This window comes from Crinia signifera, chromosome 2 (genome assembly GCF_055691185.1).
Source record: "Crinia signifera chromosome 2, ASM5569118v1, whole genome shotgun sequence".
NCBI lineage: Eukaryota > Metazoa > Chordata > Amphibia > Anura > Myobatrachidae > Crinia > Crinia signifera.
The window spans coordinates 216,746,294-216,767,421 of NC_139218.1; the positions used below are offsets into that span (position 1 = coordinate 216,746,294).

General features: G+C 43.5%; 1 protein-coding gene across 2 annotated transcripts in view; it reads right to left on the reverse strand.

Annotated features, from left to right (window-relative positions):
• ALDH3A2 (aldehyde dehydrogenase 3 family member A2) overlaps positions 1–21,128 on the reverse strand; it is a 51,880-nt gene that overhangs the window by 28,477 nt on the left and 2,275 nt on the right. For both annotated transcript variants that reach the window (XM_083173727.1, XM_083173728.1), the window contains exons 2-3: positions 3,841–4,010; positions 1,901–2,132 (exon numbers count right to left, since the gene is read on the reverse strand). In XM_083173727.1, the coding sequence (XP_083029853.1) occupies positions 1,901–2,132; positions 3,841–3,996 (388 nt within the window). In that variant the 5' untranslated portion in view covers positions 3,997–4,010. The remainder of the gene's footprint in view (positions 1–1,900; positions 2,133–3,840; positions 4,011–21,128) is intronic.

A 21,128-nucleotide genomic window follows, 5' to 3' on the forward strand; every position in this document is an offset into this window, starting at 1 on the left:
CAAGATTTCCATCGCACGACATCGTATTGGTCGCATCGCATCCGATGCGATTTGACCCAATTTTTAATTGTACAGGCACCCTGATGGGCAATTACTATGTTAAATGCACCCCCATTGTTAACGCCACCCCCACTATCAACGCCAATCCGAAGCATGGCGAGCGCAGCATGCCCGCGAGGGGTGGCGGTACGCGTCCTCCGACCTTTTCATAACCCCACTATGCACATCAGCGTGGAGTTGACTTTAGATAGCGTGGCGAGCGCAGCGAGCCCCGCGGATTACTTCACATGTAATCCACGTCCGCTCGCCACACTATCTGTCTGTCCTCTGTGCAATACTTGTACATTTTCAAGCTATAACATTATGACCTTGAGCAAGCCAGAGTGTGACCAGCTCCCAGAGGGTACCTTCTAAGACTGCCTAGGAGGGGGAAATAGAAGGGGAAGAGTTGGCCACACTCATTTAAATTTAAAGTGCCCACGCTCCCTGTAGTCGCCCTTCTATTCCCCACTGTTACTCCAGTGACACCTAGTGGATGAAGGAGAAACAACTGTATACAGTGATTTTTGGGTGTTCTGGGAGAGTTACAGACATGAGCGATTTAAATGAAAAGGTAAACAAAGTTTTTCAAGTGTCTCATTCAAATGAGATACTTTTCCTATCCTATGAGACCTAAACTAAAGGGGTTCAGTGTGAGGTGCAGCTCAATTATGTTGGCACAAATTATGGACCTTGTTCCAAATTTATTTATATTCATACACACACAAATTTTATTTGTTCATTTTAATTTTTAATAAATTTTATTTTTTATCATCATCATCATGATGATGAGAACAATGATTTGGGTTTCCCCGGGCCTGTATGAACCTCTAAAAAGGGTCTGTGTATACTAAAAAAAAAGGTCATGTTTGAAAACACTTCTTCCTTTTTTCTTCCCAGAAACTGTTCAGCGTGCTAGAATGATGAAACAAACAGTTTGCAAGGGGAAGACAGTATTTTGCAGTTACACTTCCATTGTTTTCTAGAATTCACATTTTAAACTCGTTGCTCAATACAGCATCATGTTACCGCTCTCATATATTCTCGTTTACAAAGGTCTGTTTTATAATCCAGGTATGCCATAAGTAGGATTATTAAGAAATTGAATCTGAAAACCCTTTTTATTGTATTTGCCAATCAACTGTAAGTCGGTACTGTCCATAATCAGCTTTGGGGAAAAAAATTAATAAATAAAAAAGACTTTCAAACTTCAATGCATGGCTTTTGCTATAATATTCCAGGTGGTGTCCTAGGTCAGGTGTTTGAATATTATTATTATTTTTCAGGAGCGGATTTATGAATTTTTGCTATTGGAGAGCAGGGGTATCAGTGCATGTTATGTGTGCCGATACTGCTTCTCCCTCATGTAAGATTTCCAAAAAACATACAAATATACCAAGAGTATTAACAAGGTACAGGAGGGAAACATTCTTCACAGGAAGAACATGAGGACATGCACTGGAGGGACGAGGTTCAAGGAAAAATTACTTCAGAAAAGGGAAGTGGACAAGTGGAATATACTCCCATCAGTGGTGGTAAAGCCAAAGACAGTAGTACAATTTAAGCATGCATTGGCCAGACATAAGGATATTCTTACAAAGGAATAAGGATCAAAATGGGTTTAAGTGTAACAATATGGTTATAGACTAGATGGTCCAAATGTTTCTTATCTGCCCCAAATACTAAGTTTCTATGTTTAATATGCAAGACCTGACATTTTTTAAACCAAGATAACAATCATTTTGTATATAAATAGGTTACAATGTAACATGTAAAATAGATAAAGAAAACGGATTTGAAACATGTGATATATTGATTGTAATTAATGAAAATGGACAGTGACCAAAAGGAGTATGTATACCTGCTGCAATGGCTCCCACTACAGGATGCAGAGTAACCACAAATGGGTAGTTCCAGGCTCCGATAACAAGGACAACACCAAGAGGTTCATAGTTGATGTAAACTTCATCTCTCATGGTTGTTAGATTCTTTTTGACATGTTGTGGTGCTGCCCACTCGCGGAGTTTGTCAATTGTCAGTTCAATTTCAGCTAATAGCCCCATCATCTCATAAGTGAAAGCAGTGCACTCATTCTAAACATAATAAACAGAAATAGCTTATTAGGCTACATATTAAGTCACTAGAGTTAATACGGGTTCAGTATGATTTACCGACAGGCATTTGACAGACGGTCATTATGCTGACACCTATTGACTGACATTTAAAATACCGATCCGGTCAATATATCAATATGTTCAATTGACCTACATGGTCAAAATACTGACAGGCGGTGTGTCTATGTCGACCTTATTGTACCACTGCGCTCGCCTTGCTTCAAAACTCATGTCGACATGTTGACCTGTCGCCATATTAAATGTCAGTATTTTGAACATATTGGTATAATGAATGTCGGTATATTGACCGTGTCGGTATTTTGCCTGTTGGTCAATTAACTGCATCCCGTTAACAGAACAGGCCACTTTATAATGAGAGTTTATCAGAATTCCTAATTTAACAGTGTGATACAACATCAAACACCTGAAAGACAGCATGCGGAGTCTCGCATTATCCTTGTGTTGTCTCATTTATTATAAGTTTGTATTGATTAAAATACCATAGAAATGTCAACAATTTTTGTGTTTATAGTTTGTATGTGCATGTGCACACATTAGTACCGGATGCAGCCTGTCTAAATTTCTAGTTAGGGGGCTCAAGTTTACGCACATTCCAGCTCGCATCGTAGGAGGCTTCAAGTTCAAATGTGCTGAATATACGCACAAACGGAACAACACTTTAAATGCTCTGTCATGCGCCATCTAGTGACAGCCAAGGAGAGGTGATACAATTGAATCCCCCCTCCCCCATTAGAACACCAAAGGATTTCTTACCTGTGTAAATCTCATGCAACAGTATGCTGAATAAAAGACGCTAGAACTATTCTGCTGGAATGTTTCCTAGCCATCTATTTTAATTGTTTTCCACTATGGGCTTTATTCAGCATGGATCAATAACCACAGAATTTGCAAACCAAGTGTTTAAAGAACAACTACGCATGCGCAGCATCCAAATAAAGCTGCAGAGTAGCTGTAGCTTGATTGACAGGAAGCCATAGTCTGACAGGAAGGGGCGGAAACTTGGTGTTTTCTAGGTTTGTTGTGAAAATGCAGGCGTGCCCAGACGGGTTTTGGGTGGGTCTTGGACATCAGCGATGACCAGTTCCAGTGTGATTCTTGAGCAGATTAGTGAAAGCTCTATACTGGCTCAGATGGAAATAACTGCTCAATGGTTCGGGATTTTGTGAATGTACCTGCGAAAATTATCACTATTTGTAAAGTCTTTTCTTTCTGTCTGGCGGGCGTCTTTATGATCGCAGTCCATTAGAAATGCTCTCATTAGAGATCCATGCTGAATTAGGCCCTATATTCCAAAATGTACTGGTTCAGTATATTATATTAACATTCACAATGTCGACAGTGAACAACTCGTTCATAATGTTATCACTGACTGTCAAAATGTTGGCAGTCTTCTCAGGTAAGTCTAACCATGACCTCTAACCTTAATGTTGACATTAACAATGTCGATACTGCAATTGTCCACATTTTAGCATCTACATACTAATTTTTGACACCAGTACTAAATAACTTTTATAAACCTAAAAAAATAGCAAAAAACGGCTTTTTCGCAAATTGAATTACAGATCCTTACAATAAAGGAAAAAAGGAACCGCTCTTGCAGGAAACACTTATTTTTGCTACGTCATCTGTAATCAAAACAGTTATATGGATAAACACAAGTAATAACCTTGCGCAAGTCTCCTATTAAGGCTCTCTTGATATCAGAATCCTTCTCAATGATCATTCTCTTCAAAGCCTTCAGCTGCTGAAGTCTGAAATCCAATGACCGAGTCTTCCCAGTGGCAAATGCCTTCTTTGCCTTGTCAACAATCGGCTTCATCATGATTCTTTCTAAGGCTGGAAGAAAAACATATATAGCAATATTGTACAGAAGAGAAAAAGAAGGTCGGTACTTGCGAGTTATCCGGGCTGCCGATTTTGTCCTTAACTTAAGGACACCCGACCGACGCGATGCCCGCGATTTAGCCGAAATCGGGGGCATCGCGTCGGTCGTGGCCGTTATAAGGAGCCGCGACGCGATGCCCGCGATTTCCCATAGACAGTAATGTTAAAAGACACAATGGACACGATTTCCGACACGATTTCCCATAGACAGTAATGTTAAAAGACGCGATGGACCCGATTTCCCATAGACAACAATGTTAAAATAAAATGACAATGTGAAATTGGCCAATATGGGCATTTCACATTGTATATGTTTTAAAAAAAAATGTTTCATGGCCCCCCACCACCGTTAACGCCACCCCGCTATTGACGCCAACCCGAAGCGTGGCGAGCGCAGCGAGCCCGCGAGGGGCGGCGGTACGCGTCCTTCGACCTTTTCATACCACTACTATCCACTAGGGCGTGGAGTCAGAATAGAATAGTGTGGCGAGCGCAGCGAGCCACCGAGCCCGAAGCGTGGCGAGCGCAGCGAGCCCCGCGAGGGGACGCGGACACCTGTGAAGCCCGCAAGGGCATGCGGATACCTGTGAAGGTATCCGCGTCCCCTCGCTGCGCTCGCCACACTATTCTATTCTCACTCCACGCCCTAGTGGATAGTAGGGGTATGAAAAGGTCGGAGCACGCGTACCGCTGCCCCTCGCGGGCTCGCTGCGCTCGCCACGCTTCGGGTTGGCGTCAATAGCGGGGTGGCGTTAACGGTGGTGGGGGGCCATGAAACATTTTTTTTAAAAACATATCCAATGTGAAATGCCCATATTGGCCAATTTTCCATTGTCATTTTATTTTAACATTGTTGTCTATGGGAAATCGGGTCCATCGTGTCTTTTAACATTACTGTCTATGGGAAATCGTGTCGGAAATCGTGTCCATCGTGTCTTTTAACATTACTGTCTATGGGAAATCGCGGGCATCGCGTCGCGGCTCCTTATAACGGCCACGACCGACGCGATGCCCACGATTTCGGGCGCGATGAAAAAATCGGCAGCCCGGATAACTCACAAGTACCAGAAGGTCTCCAATTAGTAAGACCTGATCATTGTCCAGACATGCAAGATAATCTGTCAACACTGAAGAAAAAAAAAAAAAAAAAAGGTGCCCAGATACAGTAGGTTGATTAGATTTTTCAACATGTCTGATTTGCTAGAAAGTCTTTCAAGTGTATAGTACAGGATTATTATTTCAGACAAACCAAAATAAAAATGACTGACAAAATATCACTTTTGTAGACATTCATACAGTATGTAAATGGCTGCCTACATATATTATAGAATTGTAAATAATTTAAATATATATATATATATATATATATATATATATATATATATATATATATATATATATATATATATATATATATATATATATATATATATAAAAAAAAATGGTGATCCCCCACTAAGGGGGGTATTCAATCCTGCCCAAAGTTTCCAAGTTATCGGCCAGGACCTATTCAATTCTGCCCGGTTTCGTCTGGGACTCGCTGCTTCAGGTTCAACTTTGATAAAAGCAGAATCTGCATCATTGGAAATGGACGATAAATTGTCAAAGGAGCGTCCATTCTCGAGCGTCATGAGGGTCCATGACCAAAACAAATTATGTATGCTCAAAGTGATAGACAAAACTAGTGCTGATGGCTGCCCTTTATAAAATATATGGACAATTACATCCACAGCTATAACTGAACCTGAGGGTGACAGTTCAGCACAATTCACTTTATATTTTTATTTATCCATAAGAAAATTTTTCACTAGGGGTGTCTTGAACAAATGCTGATATTCTAGGGCGACCTGGTCAATAACGTTTGGGAACCACTGCGATAGGGTATTTAGTCAATAAAGCTGCAGATTTCCCATGCAAGGTCAGGACATTGTAAAATAATAGTTATAGAACCTGCTTGAGAAATATATGCGGTAGCTTTAAGTTTTGGATACAGCTGTTTTTTTCAGGTTTGCAAGCACATCTGGTATCGGATACATATGAAGTAAGTGTACTTAGCCTCCCCTTGCATCCTTCCTAATCCCCCCTCCCCACAGCCTAATCCCAACCCCTGTAACCCACTACCAAAATATAATCCCATATCTTCTAAGAGCCTAACCACCCCACAATCTAACCCCAATCCCCCCAACTGCCTAACCCTAATGGGTCCCATACATCAGCAATTAATTGTGACAATCTTCAGATCTGGAGATGATTGTCACAATTCATTTTTGATGTGTGGGCTCAAAAATTGATCGGGATCGCCAATCGATTGCTAAATCAGATTTTTAAACAGGTTTAATAATCTGGTATTATCTGCAGTTGTTTTTTATATGTGTGGGCATTCCAGTTTCGTCTTCTTCTTCTATTTACATTATGAAAAGAAGTAACATCTGAAATGACAATCGATTGAGGTGATGTTTGGGCACTTTCCAAATATGAAGATTCAATCTTTAGATGGGAAAAATCTGCCGATCACTGAAATAAATCTGTAATGTGTGGGCAAGACAAATAGATTGTAGAAACCATTTATCTTGCAAAAAAAAAAAAAATATCACTGGATCTGGAAAACCATTAATTGTGATTGCTGATGTATGGGGCCCATTACCTTCGGGATCTCAGCAGTTGTGATTCTGTTGCAAGCATCCTCATTGCGGTTACGATTCTAGCGCCGGTCTCCATGCTAGTAATTGGGATGCTGGAGTCGATATTCTGAATGCCGGCATCCCAACCGCTGGAATGCTGAATACATCCCTCTAGTAAAATGTAGAGTGGCACAGGCTGGTATAATACTTAGATGATAAACTAGTTTATATTGTAAAAGCCCCCATAACTTGTGCAATGAATAACGTGCTATAATTCAGCGGTACTTGTGACTTATCTGGGCGCCCGATGTTGAAATTGTATGCCAGTACCCTAAGCATGCGATTTGACGCGATTTCCCTTGAAATTCCCTTGAAGAGAAAATCGCGTTGCATTGTATGCTATTGTATTGCATGCGATGCGATTTGATGCGATTTTAATATGTACAGGCACCCAGATGCCTGTTTCATATGTGAAATGGCCCCCCAGACTCCATTTTTAATTGTATACCCACCCTGATGGCTAAATGACCCCCATTGTTAAAGCCACCCCACTATCAACGCCAACCCGAAGCGTGGGGAGCGCAGCGAGCCCGCGAGGGGCGGCGGTACGCGTCCTCAGACCTTTTCATACCCCCACTATCCACGTCGGCGTGGAGTTGATTTTATATAGTGCGAAGCCCCGCGAGGGGACGTGGATACCTTCACAGCTATACGCGTCCCCTCGCGGGCTTCACAGGTATCCCCGTCCCCTCGCTGCGCTCGCCACACTATATAAAATCAACTCCACGCCGACGTGGATAGTGGGGGTATGAAAAGATTGGAGGACACGTACCGCCGCCGCTCGCCACGCTTCGGGTTGGTGTTGATAGTGGGGTGGCGTTAACAATGGGGGGCATTTAGCCATCAGGGTGGGTATACAATTAAAAATGGGGTCTGGGGGGCCATTTCACATATGAAACAGGCATCTGGGTGCCTTCACATATTAAAATCGTGGCAAATCGCATCGCATGCAATCTGATTGTATGTGATGCGATTTGACGCGATTTTTAGGTGCGATGAAGAAAATCGGGCGCCCAGATAAGTCACAAGTACCAATTCAGCAAGTCGAAAAGAAAACCCTCCCCTACGGACTTTAAATTTACCGTATTACAATATGGAACCAAAATTAATTTAATTTTCCAAAATAACAAAAATTTAATAAAAATAAAAGCTCCTTTTGGAGTAAAGTAATTCTACCACAGATACCTCAAGAACTCTCAGAAAAAATATGCTCCCCAATAACAAGCATAGAAGTACAAGGGGCCATAAAATCACTCAAACCAAATAAAGCCCCAGGCCCTGATGGGTTTGTGGGAGAATTCTAGAAGACACTAATTAATTAAGGAAGTTACAGAGGATCTCACGAAGTTCTTTAATTCAATATTAACTTTACAAAAGGTCCCACAATATTTCAATGCGGCATTGATAAGGGTACTCCCCCAAAAAAGGGAGAGATCCAACGATACCGGGGTCATACCGACCTATCTCACTTAAATGTGGATTATAAAATCTTTACAAAAATTCTCTCAAATAAAGATCAAACCGGTTTTATTTGGGGGAGACATTCAACTTGCAACATCAGGAAAGTAATGGCGGTGGCTCAGTGGCTGGAGCAAACACAGAATAATAAATTAAATTATTAATGGCCATAGATGCCGAGAAGGCTTTGGACATGCTTTCTTGGGACCACCTCGGGGAGACCTTAAAAAGATTTGGTTTTCCAGAGGTGTTCCGGGAAATTCTGAAAGCAACATATAGGAAGTCACAATCTCAGATCTTATGCAACGGATTTCTATTGGATCCCATCAATATAATGAGAGGGAAAAGGCAAGGCTGCCCCCTATACTGTTTGCTCTGGTGATTGAGCCACTAGCCATCGCCTTGAGATCTAATGGGGGGGGCATTACGGTATAAGAATCGACAAGCATGAAATAAAGACTTCATTGTTCGCCGATGACTTATTGCTCTTCATTTCCGACCCAGAGGTCTCATTGCCTAACATATAGGAAACAATAAATCAGTATGGAGGCCTTTGCAGGCTATAAGGTTAACCAGAACAAATCAGAAGTACTAAGTTTAGGAGGAACTCCTGTGCAGGCGGTTTTTCAGCAGACACATTCACAATTCGGGTATGTTACAAAGGCAATGAGGTACCTGGGCGTGAAAATCACCTCCAAAATAATAGACCTATATAAAAACAATTTTTCCCCTGTGATTAAACAAATAATCAAACAATTGGAAGATTGGAATAATCTCCCATTGTCGCTCTTAGGTCGTGCCACAGTAATAAAATCAGTGATATTCCCTAAGCTATCTTATCTGATCCAGATGTTACCTATGAGGATCTCAAAAGAAAACATCCAAAGTTGTTACAGGGCCTTCTCGAAATTCCTGTGGTCAGGAAGGAAAACAAGAATTGCATTAAAAAAACTACAGTTATAGTGTTCCTTCTAGGAACAGGGGTGGGCAGGGCGCCGCTGCACGGGGGCAGCATCAAGGGGGTGGACCGGGCCCAACGACGTCACAAAAGGGGCGGGCCCGGACGCTGTTGTCATGAAAAGGGGCGGGCCCGGCCGCACCGAAGGCTCTCCACTGCCGGGCACCGCTATATACTGCGGTGCCGGGCTTCCCCGGTATCACCATAAGAGGAGGAGGCAGGCTGTTTTAGCGGGGCACTGCCAGAGGGGCAGGGCGCATTTTGCCCTTTAAAAATCCGGGAGGGTGCAGCGCCCCGCTAAAACAGCCTAGCGGGAACACTAAGTTAAAACGAGAAGAAGTGGGGGCGTGGCCTGGCGGCTAGTGGAAGCAGATGCAGAGTACCTGGGCTCCCGTGGCTCTGGCCTTTAACACCCGTTTTTCGGGGTGCTCCGGAGGTGATCCCCACTCCTGACTGCCCCACTGAAGCTCCAGACAAGCCTACTGAGGTTTGCGGGAGGCTGCGGAGTCGGGGTGACTGTTTACAGTCGCCCGCGGATTGCGGCCTACCCGGGGCCTAAATTCCATCAAGTACCCGCACCGCGGGCTCCATAGCGGGCGCACACCGCCGAATCGACCAGGGGGCCTCCTGAGCTTCTCCCCTTGCACTGGGCTCCCTCCGGGTGCCCTCCAGACCAGGAAACGAGTGGTGAGTGGCCTGGATCCCCCACCGAATTTCTCCTTGTCCCCTTGCATCCCCTATCAGACACGGTGGCCATCTTGGATGTGGCAGCAGTGACAGGCTTCTCAGGCTACAATAATACAGCCAAGGAAACTTGTCCCGAACTGCCTGGCCCTGTCAGCTGCTGCTAGTCCCTACTTAAGAAATAGCCCCACTCCTAAGTGCTGCTAGGTTGTACACCTCAAATCCCCCTGCTGTACCCCCCAATTCTGACTACAAAGGGAGGGGCTTCGCTACTATACTCCCCAACAGACCCTGCTGAAGCCAGAAGATATCCCCTTTCAACCTGCTCTGTGCACTGAAGTGTACTGACCCCTGAATTACCCCTGTATATATCTCTGCATCCCAGGCAACTAACAGACACTGACTGAAACAGGCTACTCTTACCTGCCTCAGTCTGCAGAACAGCAATCATCTGTACTGGGTCTTTCACCCACTGTAGTGCAACAGCGCCCCCTTGTGAGCCTCTGCTGCCGCTACTCCCCTCCTCTCCTTTCCCTTCAGAATATAACCACTCAATGCACATCACCATACTTCACTGATGGTCCTCACCTTTGGATGGGAGAAGTGTAAATTATAAGACATGGCCGCCTAGGGTCGCGTGGGGGACGACCGATGGCAATTGCCCGCCCAATCTCTACTATGTGATTAGTCATCGAGGTTCGTGTCGTCTCTATAGCCTTTGAATTACGTGCTTCCGCCTCCAAATATCCTTCACATGGTGAAAAACAGAAAATCCAAGCTTAAACCCGAGGGGACTCCGAGGGGACTCCGAGGAGAGCGAGTGAGCGCAATTCTGATCTGCGACAATATCTAACGACTTCTTCTACTGACAATACCCAATCTGCCCCTCCTAACTCTCCGTCAATACCCGCACCTTCCGACAACATGTCTACCACCGGCGACGCAACACCAACTCACGTCACATCTATCAACAAAGAAATAAGCGAGATTCTAGCACATGTTAAATCTCTACCAACGAAACAAGATCTCATATCACTTGAGACTAGCCTGCTCGCCACAATCAAACAAGAGGTCTTGACAATTCAAACGGATTTATCAGCTTTGGACTCACGTGTGGACTGCTTGGAAGACCACGGTGCAACTTCAGTTCAGGCATTTAATCAACTTAAGGAGGTGATCGACCACCAGGCCTCTGAATTACAACTCCTGCATACACGTGTTGAAGATTTGGACACTCACGGAAGACGTAACAATATTAGAGTGAGAGGCCTGCCAGAGGACATTCCACAATCCAGCCTAACAGATGTCCTTACAAAGATTTTTGGTGAAATACTTGAATTAGACCCTCAAGAAAAGATCCAATTCGACAGAGCCCACCGTGCTCTCAAACCAAGAGGTACACCTACTGACAAACCACGAGACGTGATATGCCGCCTCCATTATTTTATACAGAAGGAAGAAATAATGAAGAGAGCGCACAAACTAGACGGTATAGACTTTAATGGCGATAAAATCCAACTCTTCCCAGACTTAGCTTGGTCCACACTACAGCAAAGAAGGACCTTAAAACCCCTCACTGATGCTCTACGTAAGATTAATCTGAAATACCGATGGGGCTTCCCGTTCAACATTCAAGTGACCCACAATGGCAAGGTGGTCATCTTAAACAAACCCACAGATCTCACGCAATTTCTCTCAACCCTCGGCATGCAGCCCATACCTCTTCCAGATTGGGAATCCTATCATATGGCTCCAGAAACTCCTTCTTTGAATTTTCAAAAAGGATAAAGTCCCCTCAAGGAGGAGACCTAGACATTCAGCAAGTTCCACCCCCTCTGAAGTAACTTGAGAAGTCCTGAACCGCTCTGCCTGGTGAGATCGAGACGATTATTGCCTTCTTATAAACTTTTCTGTGTGTATCTACTGCTGAGTACAATAGGCATTCATCTTTTGCAATGTCCTCTTTTTTTGTTCATCTTTTTCCCCAAACAGATCCGTTAGCATCTGCCGATTGCCTAGTTTTAAATCATTGAGTGTGGTTTTTTTTTTTGTTAACATTGTTTGCAATCGGTAAATAATCCTTACCCTACCCCAACGGAATCGCTCACACGCCTCATGTGATCCTGTCAACTACCTCCCTACTGGAATTGTTCTTGACTATTGACTTAGACAACTACTATTGCCCTCCACGTGACCGAGACGACGTCTACATAATTGCTTTATGTGGCCTCCTGCGGTCGGGATGGTTGCCACGGTTTGTCCCCCTGTTTACCCCCCACTTGCTGCACCCTTTGAGTTATTGGATGAGGCTTGGGCAGGTTCCCATGCCTGGTCCAATCGCAGCTAACCCTTTTATGGTACTTTACATTAGTTTATCTTTATATCTCTGTATGACTCTTAGTCTCCCCCCCCCCTCCCTTTGATGCGCTGTCATGTCAACCTCTTTAAGCTCCCCCTAGTCTCTTCCGCTTGGGATTTGGTGGAGTCGATGCCAATAACCATTCCAATGCAGTGGCCTACAAATACTCTCTCTATACCCCGATTTAGACATGCCCAACCCGAGTGACTTGAAAATCGCCACCTTTAACGTTAAGGGGTTAAATATCCCTGAAAAAAAGGTCTAAGCTACTTAAATGCCTACACGACGATAAAGTAGACATAGCCTTTATCCAAGAAACCCACTTCCGCACTGGACAGGTACCTTCACTGAAATGCCACTACTACCCACATGTCTTTATGGCGAATAATTCAGCAGGAAAGACTCTAGGTGTTGCAATATTAGTAGCCAGACATATCCCACTCACCAACCTATCTACACATAAACTAGTCGAAGGCAGAGGTCTTCTTTTGAATTGCACTATTTATAATCAGCGTTATTCCCTACTCAATATATATACCCCGAACACAAAACAGCCTTCTTTCCTTTCGACTGTTCTCGAAAAAGCCGAGCCCTTGCTAGAAGGGATAGTAGTTATGGGAGGTGATTTAAACTGGACATTGGACCCAGCCTGTGACACTACAAATAAATCCTCCCGAAAACCTGAAAAGGAATGTAGAAGGATGCGTCGCCTCCTTTTGGACTACCAGATGACCGATACCTGCAGATTAACCCACCCTTCAGACCTAGACTACTCATTCTTTTCCTATGCCCATCAGGCTTACTCCAGAATAGACTACTTATTCCTTAGCCGCAGACACCTCCATCTATTAATGGACACCTCCATTGGCCCAATTACATGGTCTGATCATGCCCCTGTCTTCCTCCGCATTAAACTTCCCCAGCAAACCCAAAAACCCTGGTCGTGGCGCTTTAATGACACCTTTCTACAGGACCCCTACTGCAAAGCCCAACTAGAACTAGCCATTGACACATACATGGATACTAATGATCTCAAAGACACCTCTAAAATCACTGTCTGGGAGGCACACAAATGTGTACTTAGTGTTCATTCTAGCACCCGCCATATTTGAAAACCCATGCAGTTCCTCTTCCCTGCCTGGGGTGTCGCTGTCTGCTTTATTGCTTCTAGCTAAGTGTGGTCTGTATATCAGCACTGATATGCTATCCAGACCTGTGCTAGAAATGCCACAGCAGACAGCGACACCCCAGGCTGGGAAGAAGAACTGCATGGGTTTTCAAAGATGGCGGGTGCTAGAATGAACACTATGTACTTAGAGGCACATGTATCAAATTAGGTTCCTATATGAAAAAACAAAAAACGGGGAAAATGGAAGAACTATTACGCAAAATCAAAAATCTCGAAACCTCACATAAAGCTTCCCTGGCCCCTAAATACCACGTAGAATTAGAAGAGGCACGTGCTTCCCTAAATAGACTTCTCACTGACAAGATCAAACTATCTTATATTAAATGTAAAAGTCGCCACTACCAATGGGGCAATAAACCGGGCAAACTCCTAGCGACCCTCCTCCGGGAACAATGTGCCACTGCATTCATTCACACCATAAAAGATGACAAAGGCACTACACATAATGAAACACGGCATATTGCTTAGACGTTTAGAAAGTATTATGCTGCTTTATACAATCTCACTGAAGGAACAGATGGCCTCTCCAAACTCTCCCACCGAGACCTCGTCGCTTCCTATTTAAACTCTGTAAAATTCCCTACCCTAGCCCCAAAAGACATAGATTCCTTAGAGAAACCCTTCCGACTAGAGGAAGTTGAAAAAGCTATAGACTCAACACCCCTGGGTAAAAGCCCCGGTCCTGATGGTTTCACCGCCTCCTATTATAAAACATTCAAAAATAAACTAGCCCCTCTCCTCACCAGAGCATTTAACTCACTATCTGCTAATAAACACTTCTCAAAACACTCCTTAGAAGCCCACATCACAGTTATCCCAAAAGAAGGCAAAGACCCAAATTCTTGTTCGAGCTATAGGCCAATTTCATTACTAAACATCGACATTAAACTTTTTGCTAAGCTGCTGGCGAACCGTTTGAAAATCTTACTCCCCAAGTTGATTCATGGAGACCAGACGGGCTTCGTCCCGGGCCGTGAGGCCAAAGATAACACCACCAAGGTTATTAACCTGATCCACTTCTAGTTTTCATTCTAGCACCCGCTATATTTGAAAACCCATGCAGTTCCTCTTCCCTGCCTGGGGTGTCGCTGTCTGCTGTAGTGCTTCTAGCACAGGTCTGGTTTGCATATCACTGTGCTAGAAGCACTACAGCAGACAGCGACACCCCGGGCAGGGCAGGGAAGAGGAACTGCACGGGTTTTCAAATATGGCGGGTGCTAGAATGAACACTACCTTCTCATCCATATCGAAGTTACCTTCCATGATACTAACAACGGACGCTGAAAAGGCCTTTGACAGGGTTCACTGGGGATTCATGGAGGGCGTTCTGCGGCACCTTGGACTGGGGCCGGCCTGCCTCAATAGAATATTAGCCTTATATGAAACACCTTCAGCAAAGGTGAAAATAAACGGTTCTCTATCAGACTCATTCAACATCGCGAATGGGACGAGACAGGGCTGCCCCCTGTCTCCTCTCCTGTTTGTACTATGTATAGAAGCCTTTGCCAGGTCTATACGGCAGAACCCCAACATTTCAGGCCTACATCTGGGGGGTCAGGACCATAAACTTGCCCTCTTTGCAGATGACCTGCTAGCACTGATTACTAACCCAATTACATCCCTCCCGAACTCAGTGATGGAATTCCAAAAATTTAGTAAGCTATCAAACTTTAAGATTAATTATTCTAAATCTGTAGCCATGAACCTAACCACTCCCTCCGCGGCAGTACACTCTTTGAAACTCTCGTTCCCCTTTACATGGAGAAACTCTAAATTGAAGTATTTAGGAGTACAAATATCCAAAGATCTATCCAAACTCTTTTCCCTGAACTTTACCCCACTATTAAACTCCCTCCGTTCAGATTACCAAAAATGGAGATCACTACACTTATCATGGTTTGGTAGGATAAACGTCGTCAAGATGAACTCTTTACCAAAGATTTTGTATAAACTGCAAACTCTCCCCATGTACATACCTCCGACATGGTTCCATTCTATACAAAAACTTATACGTGCCTTTGTATGGGGATCCTCCACCCCCCGTTTCAAACACGATTTTCTCTTTAGGCGGAAACTTAGCGGAGGCATGCAACTTCCTCATATCCCTAGTTATTATCAAGCGGTCCACCTGAACCGCATTCTAGACTGGACACGTGCTAAAGACTCCAAACCATGGGTCTCACTAGAAGAAAACTGCCTCCACACCTACATTGAAATTGCCCCCTGGTTACCAAAGCTCCCCATAGTAGAACACCCAACAGTTGCCCCCACCCTTAAACTTTGGAGAAAACACCGCACTCTAACCCACATCTCCTCGACAACCTCCCCCCTTACCTCTTTCCTTTCAAATCATGGCTTCCCGCCAGGCCTACATGTTTCTTCCTTCACAAAATGGACGGAAGCAGGTATCTTCCGACTTGGTCAACTGGTGGGTCCAGAGGGGGTACGCTCATTTTCAGACATTCAGGAACTATGGGGTCTCCCAAAGGATGAATTTTGGAAATTTCTTCAACTACGCCATTTTTTGTCATCCCTCAAACAATCAGAAATTACTAGAGACCTCACCCTTTTGGAACGTCTATGCGCAAACCCACAACCCACATCTCACACAATTTCACAGCTTTACACATCGATTATAGAAAACACCTTCCCTCTGCCAACATCCTTCACCTCAGCTTGGGAGAGGGAACTACAAGGGAAAGTCCAGGATATAGAATGGGAGGTTGTTTTCCGCATTTCTCAGACAAGCTCTCTTAGCTTGGACACTCTGGAAAATTTATATAAACTTATTTATAGATGGTACATGATTCCCATAAGAGTCCATAAAATGTTCCCAGCAATGTCTGATAAATGTTGGAGATGTAACTCAGCTCGTGGTACTTTTATACATATATGGTGGGATTGCCCTGTGATCAGCCCCTTCTGGAACACCATCTTTCAGTGCACGGAAAAAATTCTAAATGGGAAGGTAACTAGAGACCCGGGCTTCTGGTTGCTCAACATCACAACGGCTACCACTAGAACTTATAAACACTCACTTCTGAGACACCTAAATAACGCAGCAAAATCGGTAATCCCAGTCCATTGGAGATCTACCAGAGCCCCCCCCCCATTAGAGAATGGCTCAAGAAAATGGACTATTATATGGAGATGGAAGACCTCATCTCCATCCCGTCTGGGAATATATCAAACTTCACATCGACCTGGTTACCCTGGCTAGAATTTAAGGAATCCTCACTCTACATGTCTCTATGAGAGGCCTAGATCTACATACCAACCAGACGTCACCACTCACGTAATGGCCCTGGGACTCTGCATACCGCATGTTGTCGGCAAAACACCCCAACCACTCAGCGCACTCTCCCCAACCTTTCTTCTTCTTCTCTAATATCATTTTTCTTCTCCTCTGTCCTTTCCCCTCTCTTCCTTCCCCTTTCTTAATATTCCTTTTTCTTATTGACTGTTTTAGAAGATTATAGGATTGCTATTATATGTGCAAATTACCTCAAGCTATGTTTAACATTCACAACCTTATGTCAACAATCCTGCCAGCTGCTGAGGTTTTTTTTATATGCTTTTTCAAATACGACGCAACTCATTTGTTCTATTGTAATGTAACTTCAATTGTATTGTTGCATTCTTTCTTGAACTGCGCAAATTAACCTAATAAAAACAGCTTGAACAAAAAAAAACGAGAAGGAGGATTGGCAATCCCAAATATAGAACTGTTTTTCTTGGCCGTGTCCTTTAGACATATAATCAGACTGGATCTTACAGAAATCGACACATTCAAATTTAAAGAAACGTTAATGGCACCATAAACATTAAGTGCATTATTAAACACCCCCAAGAATATGGTCCCGACTAGTGTAAAATTCAATAAAATATTTATGCCCGCTCACTTAGCGTGGATAACACCACATGAATACTTACAAAGCTCATATACCAGATCTAAATATATACCAATAGGTGGGAACCCTCTTTTCAAGCCAGCCATGGAGAATGCGCTATTCAAGGTATGGGCAAAGAAAGGTATCATGGAAATTAAAGATGTATACGACCCAGTGGGCGCAGTATATACCGACCAAGCACTGCTAGAAAAATACAATTTAGAAAAGGTGCAGTTCCACATGTATTTACAATTAAGACACTACACTCAGACTATAATGAACCCACCCATCACATCCCCGTTCAATTGCCAAAACAATGAAAGTAGGAAGATAGTGGTTCTCTTAAAAATGAACACCCCCTATAAAACTAAATTGTTATACTGGGATCTATTCCTTGACAACACACAAAAAATATGGGCTACACTCCACAATTCTTGGGTAAAGAATTATCCGGTTAAAAAAAACCCACTAAAATCACTACCCTCAGCAATGTTACAAGAAGTCCATTTTCGCACGGTGCACAGAGCATATATCACACAAGGTCAACGCAAGCATATGGTGGTAGAAGAAAAGGGCATATGCCCTAAATGTAACACAGCTAATGCACTATTTAAACACAATTTTTGGGACTGTATTAAAATTAAACGATTTTGGTATAAGGTAGTAAACTTTATTAATCACACTTTTCAAATACATTTGAGACTCGACCATAAGGCCCTATTGCGGGCAGACTTCTCAGATTGGCACATAAACCAAGATAGAGGGAATCCGGACACAATATTGACAATAATAGTAACGATAGCGAAGAAAATTATATTAAAGAATTGGACGATTAAGAAAGCACCCATGCTAGAATCCATGAGAAACAACTTAATGAAAACGTTGTACTTTGAAAAATACAATGCGTTAGGAGAAATAGAAGAGGGAGGCAGGAAATTTTATAAAGTCTGGGGGACCTTTATTGAAACATTAGATAGACAAACCCAAAAGGCAATGTGTCTTGCTCACTTCCAGAAATATCATGACAATTTTTTATTTTATTCATATAACATGATTCTGGTGCTAAAAAGTTGTTTGCTTTTTTGCTCATGTAATAAATATCATAATTTTACCTATGTAACAGATTTTTCTAAATCATTGAATAGATAAGATACAAGCTATCACCTGCCAGATTACAGATCCAAAGTCCAGTGGAACTGTACACATAGATGCACTGAGGGAAATGCCCCATACTGCAGAGTACAGAATAATAGATGAATACCAGAAGCCAAGAAACTATGACATGAGGAAGGTCGACTGGTCATAAGGTCGACGTCGGGTTTTCACTGGTTTTTTTATCTGAATGTCGACATGGACACAGTTGGCAATGAGAATCGGACCCTCGCATCGCTCGCTTCGCTCGCAATGCTTCGGGCACGGTGGCTCGCTTCGCTCGCCACAGCTTTAATAACCTCCTCCACGCCCTAGTGGATGGTAGGGCATGAAATACCGCCTGCCGGCACATGTCGGCTCAAAAAACAGTGAAAAACCCCATGTCGACCTTATGACTAGTAGACCTTCCTCATATCAACCTTTATGCAAATTCGACCTTAAGTCATGTCGACCTTTGCCCATGTCGACCTTAAGTCAGGTCGACCTTCCTGCCAGTCGACCTAGTGGGGTCGACCTAATGACTGTAGACCTAAGTTCATTCTAATAGATGACCGCTTCCCATTTACTTGATATTTTGACTATACTAGAAAACTAGACTGCAATTTGCTTTCCTGCACAGACTATTTTTTCTCATGATGCTGATTCCTCGGGGGGGGGGGGGGGCCAGCAACACATGATGTATGTACACTGGGCAATTTGTGCTATATAGTCAAAATCCAAAGCTCCAATGTGTATGTTCACTGTCTCTTCAGTATTCCAGGTGAGATAAAAAAATAAATAAAAAAAAGACCAGTTTCAAATTCTTGATTCCACGGAAGAAAAAAACCTGAAGAATTTCCCAGATACATTATTCTAATTGGCGGTTCCCATCAGGTTGGGGAAACTGAGCTAAGATGTATGTGGGCCAGGGAAAGCAACACCGCGTGCCATGTCACAGGCTGATTGGCTGGCTGTTTATCATTATCCATTTTATTACTTTTGAAGTTTAGAGAATCTGGCCCCTAGACTGCTGCAAAATAATGTCACAGTGCAGCTCCCGGTTCCTTGTCACTGCAGAGGAGCCAGAATTTTGGTAACACCCTGGTGCAGCCTGTACCACCCTAGTGATGCCACTGATGGGGGCCTTTAGTTAGCTGGTCCAAATTTTTGCAGTAAGAGTGCCCTTTCTGGCTTAGAATTAGCATTTTTCATGGTAACCAGAGGAAGTTACTCTACTGGGCATCAGTTGCCTGTATCTGCAAGATGACACTACTAGGGCCAAATAACCTACTGGGGGGGAAACACCCCACATAATCTCTGTGCTGACCATTTAACACAATCGAACAGTCAGGCAAAACTGAACTTTATCCTGGTATGTTTGAGAGTAAATATTTATTAGCATAGAAATAAACACTGGTTATTCAAGTCCACTCATTTATATTCTACGGTTATAAAAGAAGAATTTTCCCTTTTTATAGATGTGTACCATTGAACGGCTTCCAGCTGCACATATGGCCTGGCTCAGAGGTGTGTGTGCAGCGACATCCTTCCCTGGAGTACAACCAGGGGCCAAATGTAATAGGGTGAAGGTGCGTATACACGGGGCAATATGATCGCTAGCAATATATTGCTCAGCAATCATATTGCCCCATGTCCCGTTTTCATCTGCGACCAGAGATGGTCGCAGATGAAAATTTAAACACTGCTGGGTGAAGAGGCAGGGGATGTCGCTGGTCGGAGGAGCATGCTCCTCTGACCAGCGACCATTCAGGAGCTGAAAACGGGAGCGCGCACCAGGCGATTTATCGCTGGTGCACACTCCAATCACAGGCAATATGGTCGCTCAGCAACCATATTCCCAGCGATTTTAGCCCCTATCGCCCCCGTGTGTACACAGCATGAGAGTTTCAGAAAGTGAGAGATTTTGGGAGCGTTTTCCCATTATTTTTTTTAAAGCAGCAATCAATTACACTGCAAAACCAGATGGATTTTGCCATGTAATTGAGTCCTGCTTTAAAAAAAATGGGAAAACGCTCCCAAAATCTCTCACTTTCTGAAACCCTCACCCTATTACATTTGGCCCCCGGTGTCTGAATGTGCAAGAACTGACACACCCACTTTTTAGATCCTGAAATACCGCAGAATGCATGTTTTCCATCAGAGTGTGGCCTGCAACAGGTGCGATTGCAACAACTTCAGCCACACTGCCATAATAGGCCTGTAAGATGGTGTTATATAAATGGCGTGATGTACTAAGCATTGTGGGCCTTATTCAGATCTGAGCTCAGTACAAATTTGTTTGGAAAATGGGCAAATCCATGTGCACTGCAGGTGGGGCAGATGTAACATGTATAGAGAGAGTTACATTTGGGTGGGGTGTGTTGAAACTGAAATCTAAATTGCAGTGTAAAAATAATGCAGCCAGTATTTACCTTGCACAGAAACAAAATAACTCACACAAATCTAACTCTCTCTATACATGTTACATCTGCCCCACCTGCAGCGCACATGGTTTTGCCCATTTTCTAAACAACTTTGTACTGAGCTCAGATCTGAATAAGGCCCTGTGTCTACGACGTGGCACATCCCACCTCTTATTGGGTACATACCAGTCTAAACAACACTGGTATGTACCTTGAGATGCGATGAAAATCGCAATGGATGGCCCTCCCGATCAGAGCTGTCCTTTGCAATAGAAGGACTTCCTGGTTTATTAGCCA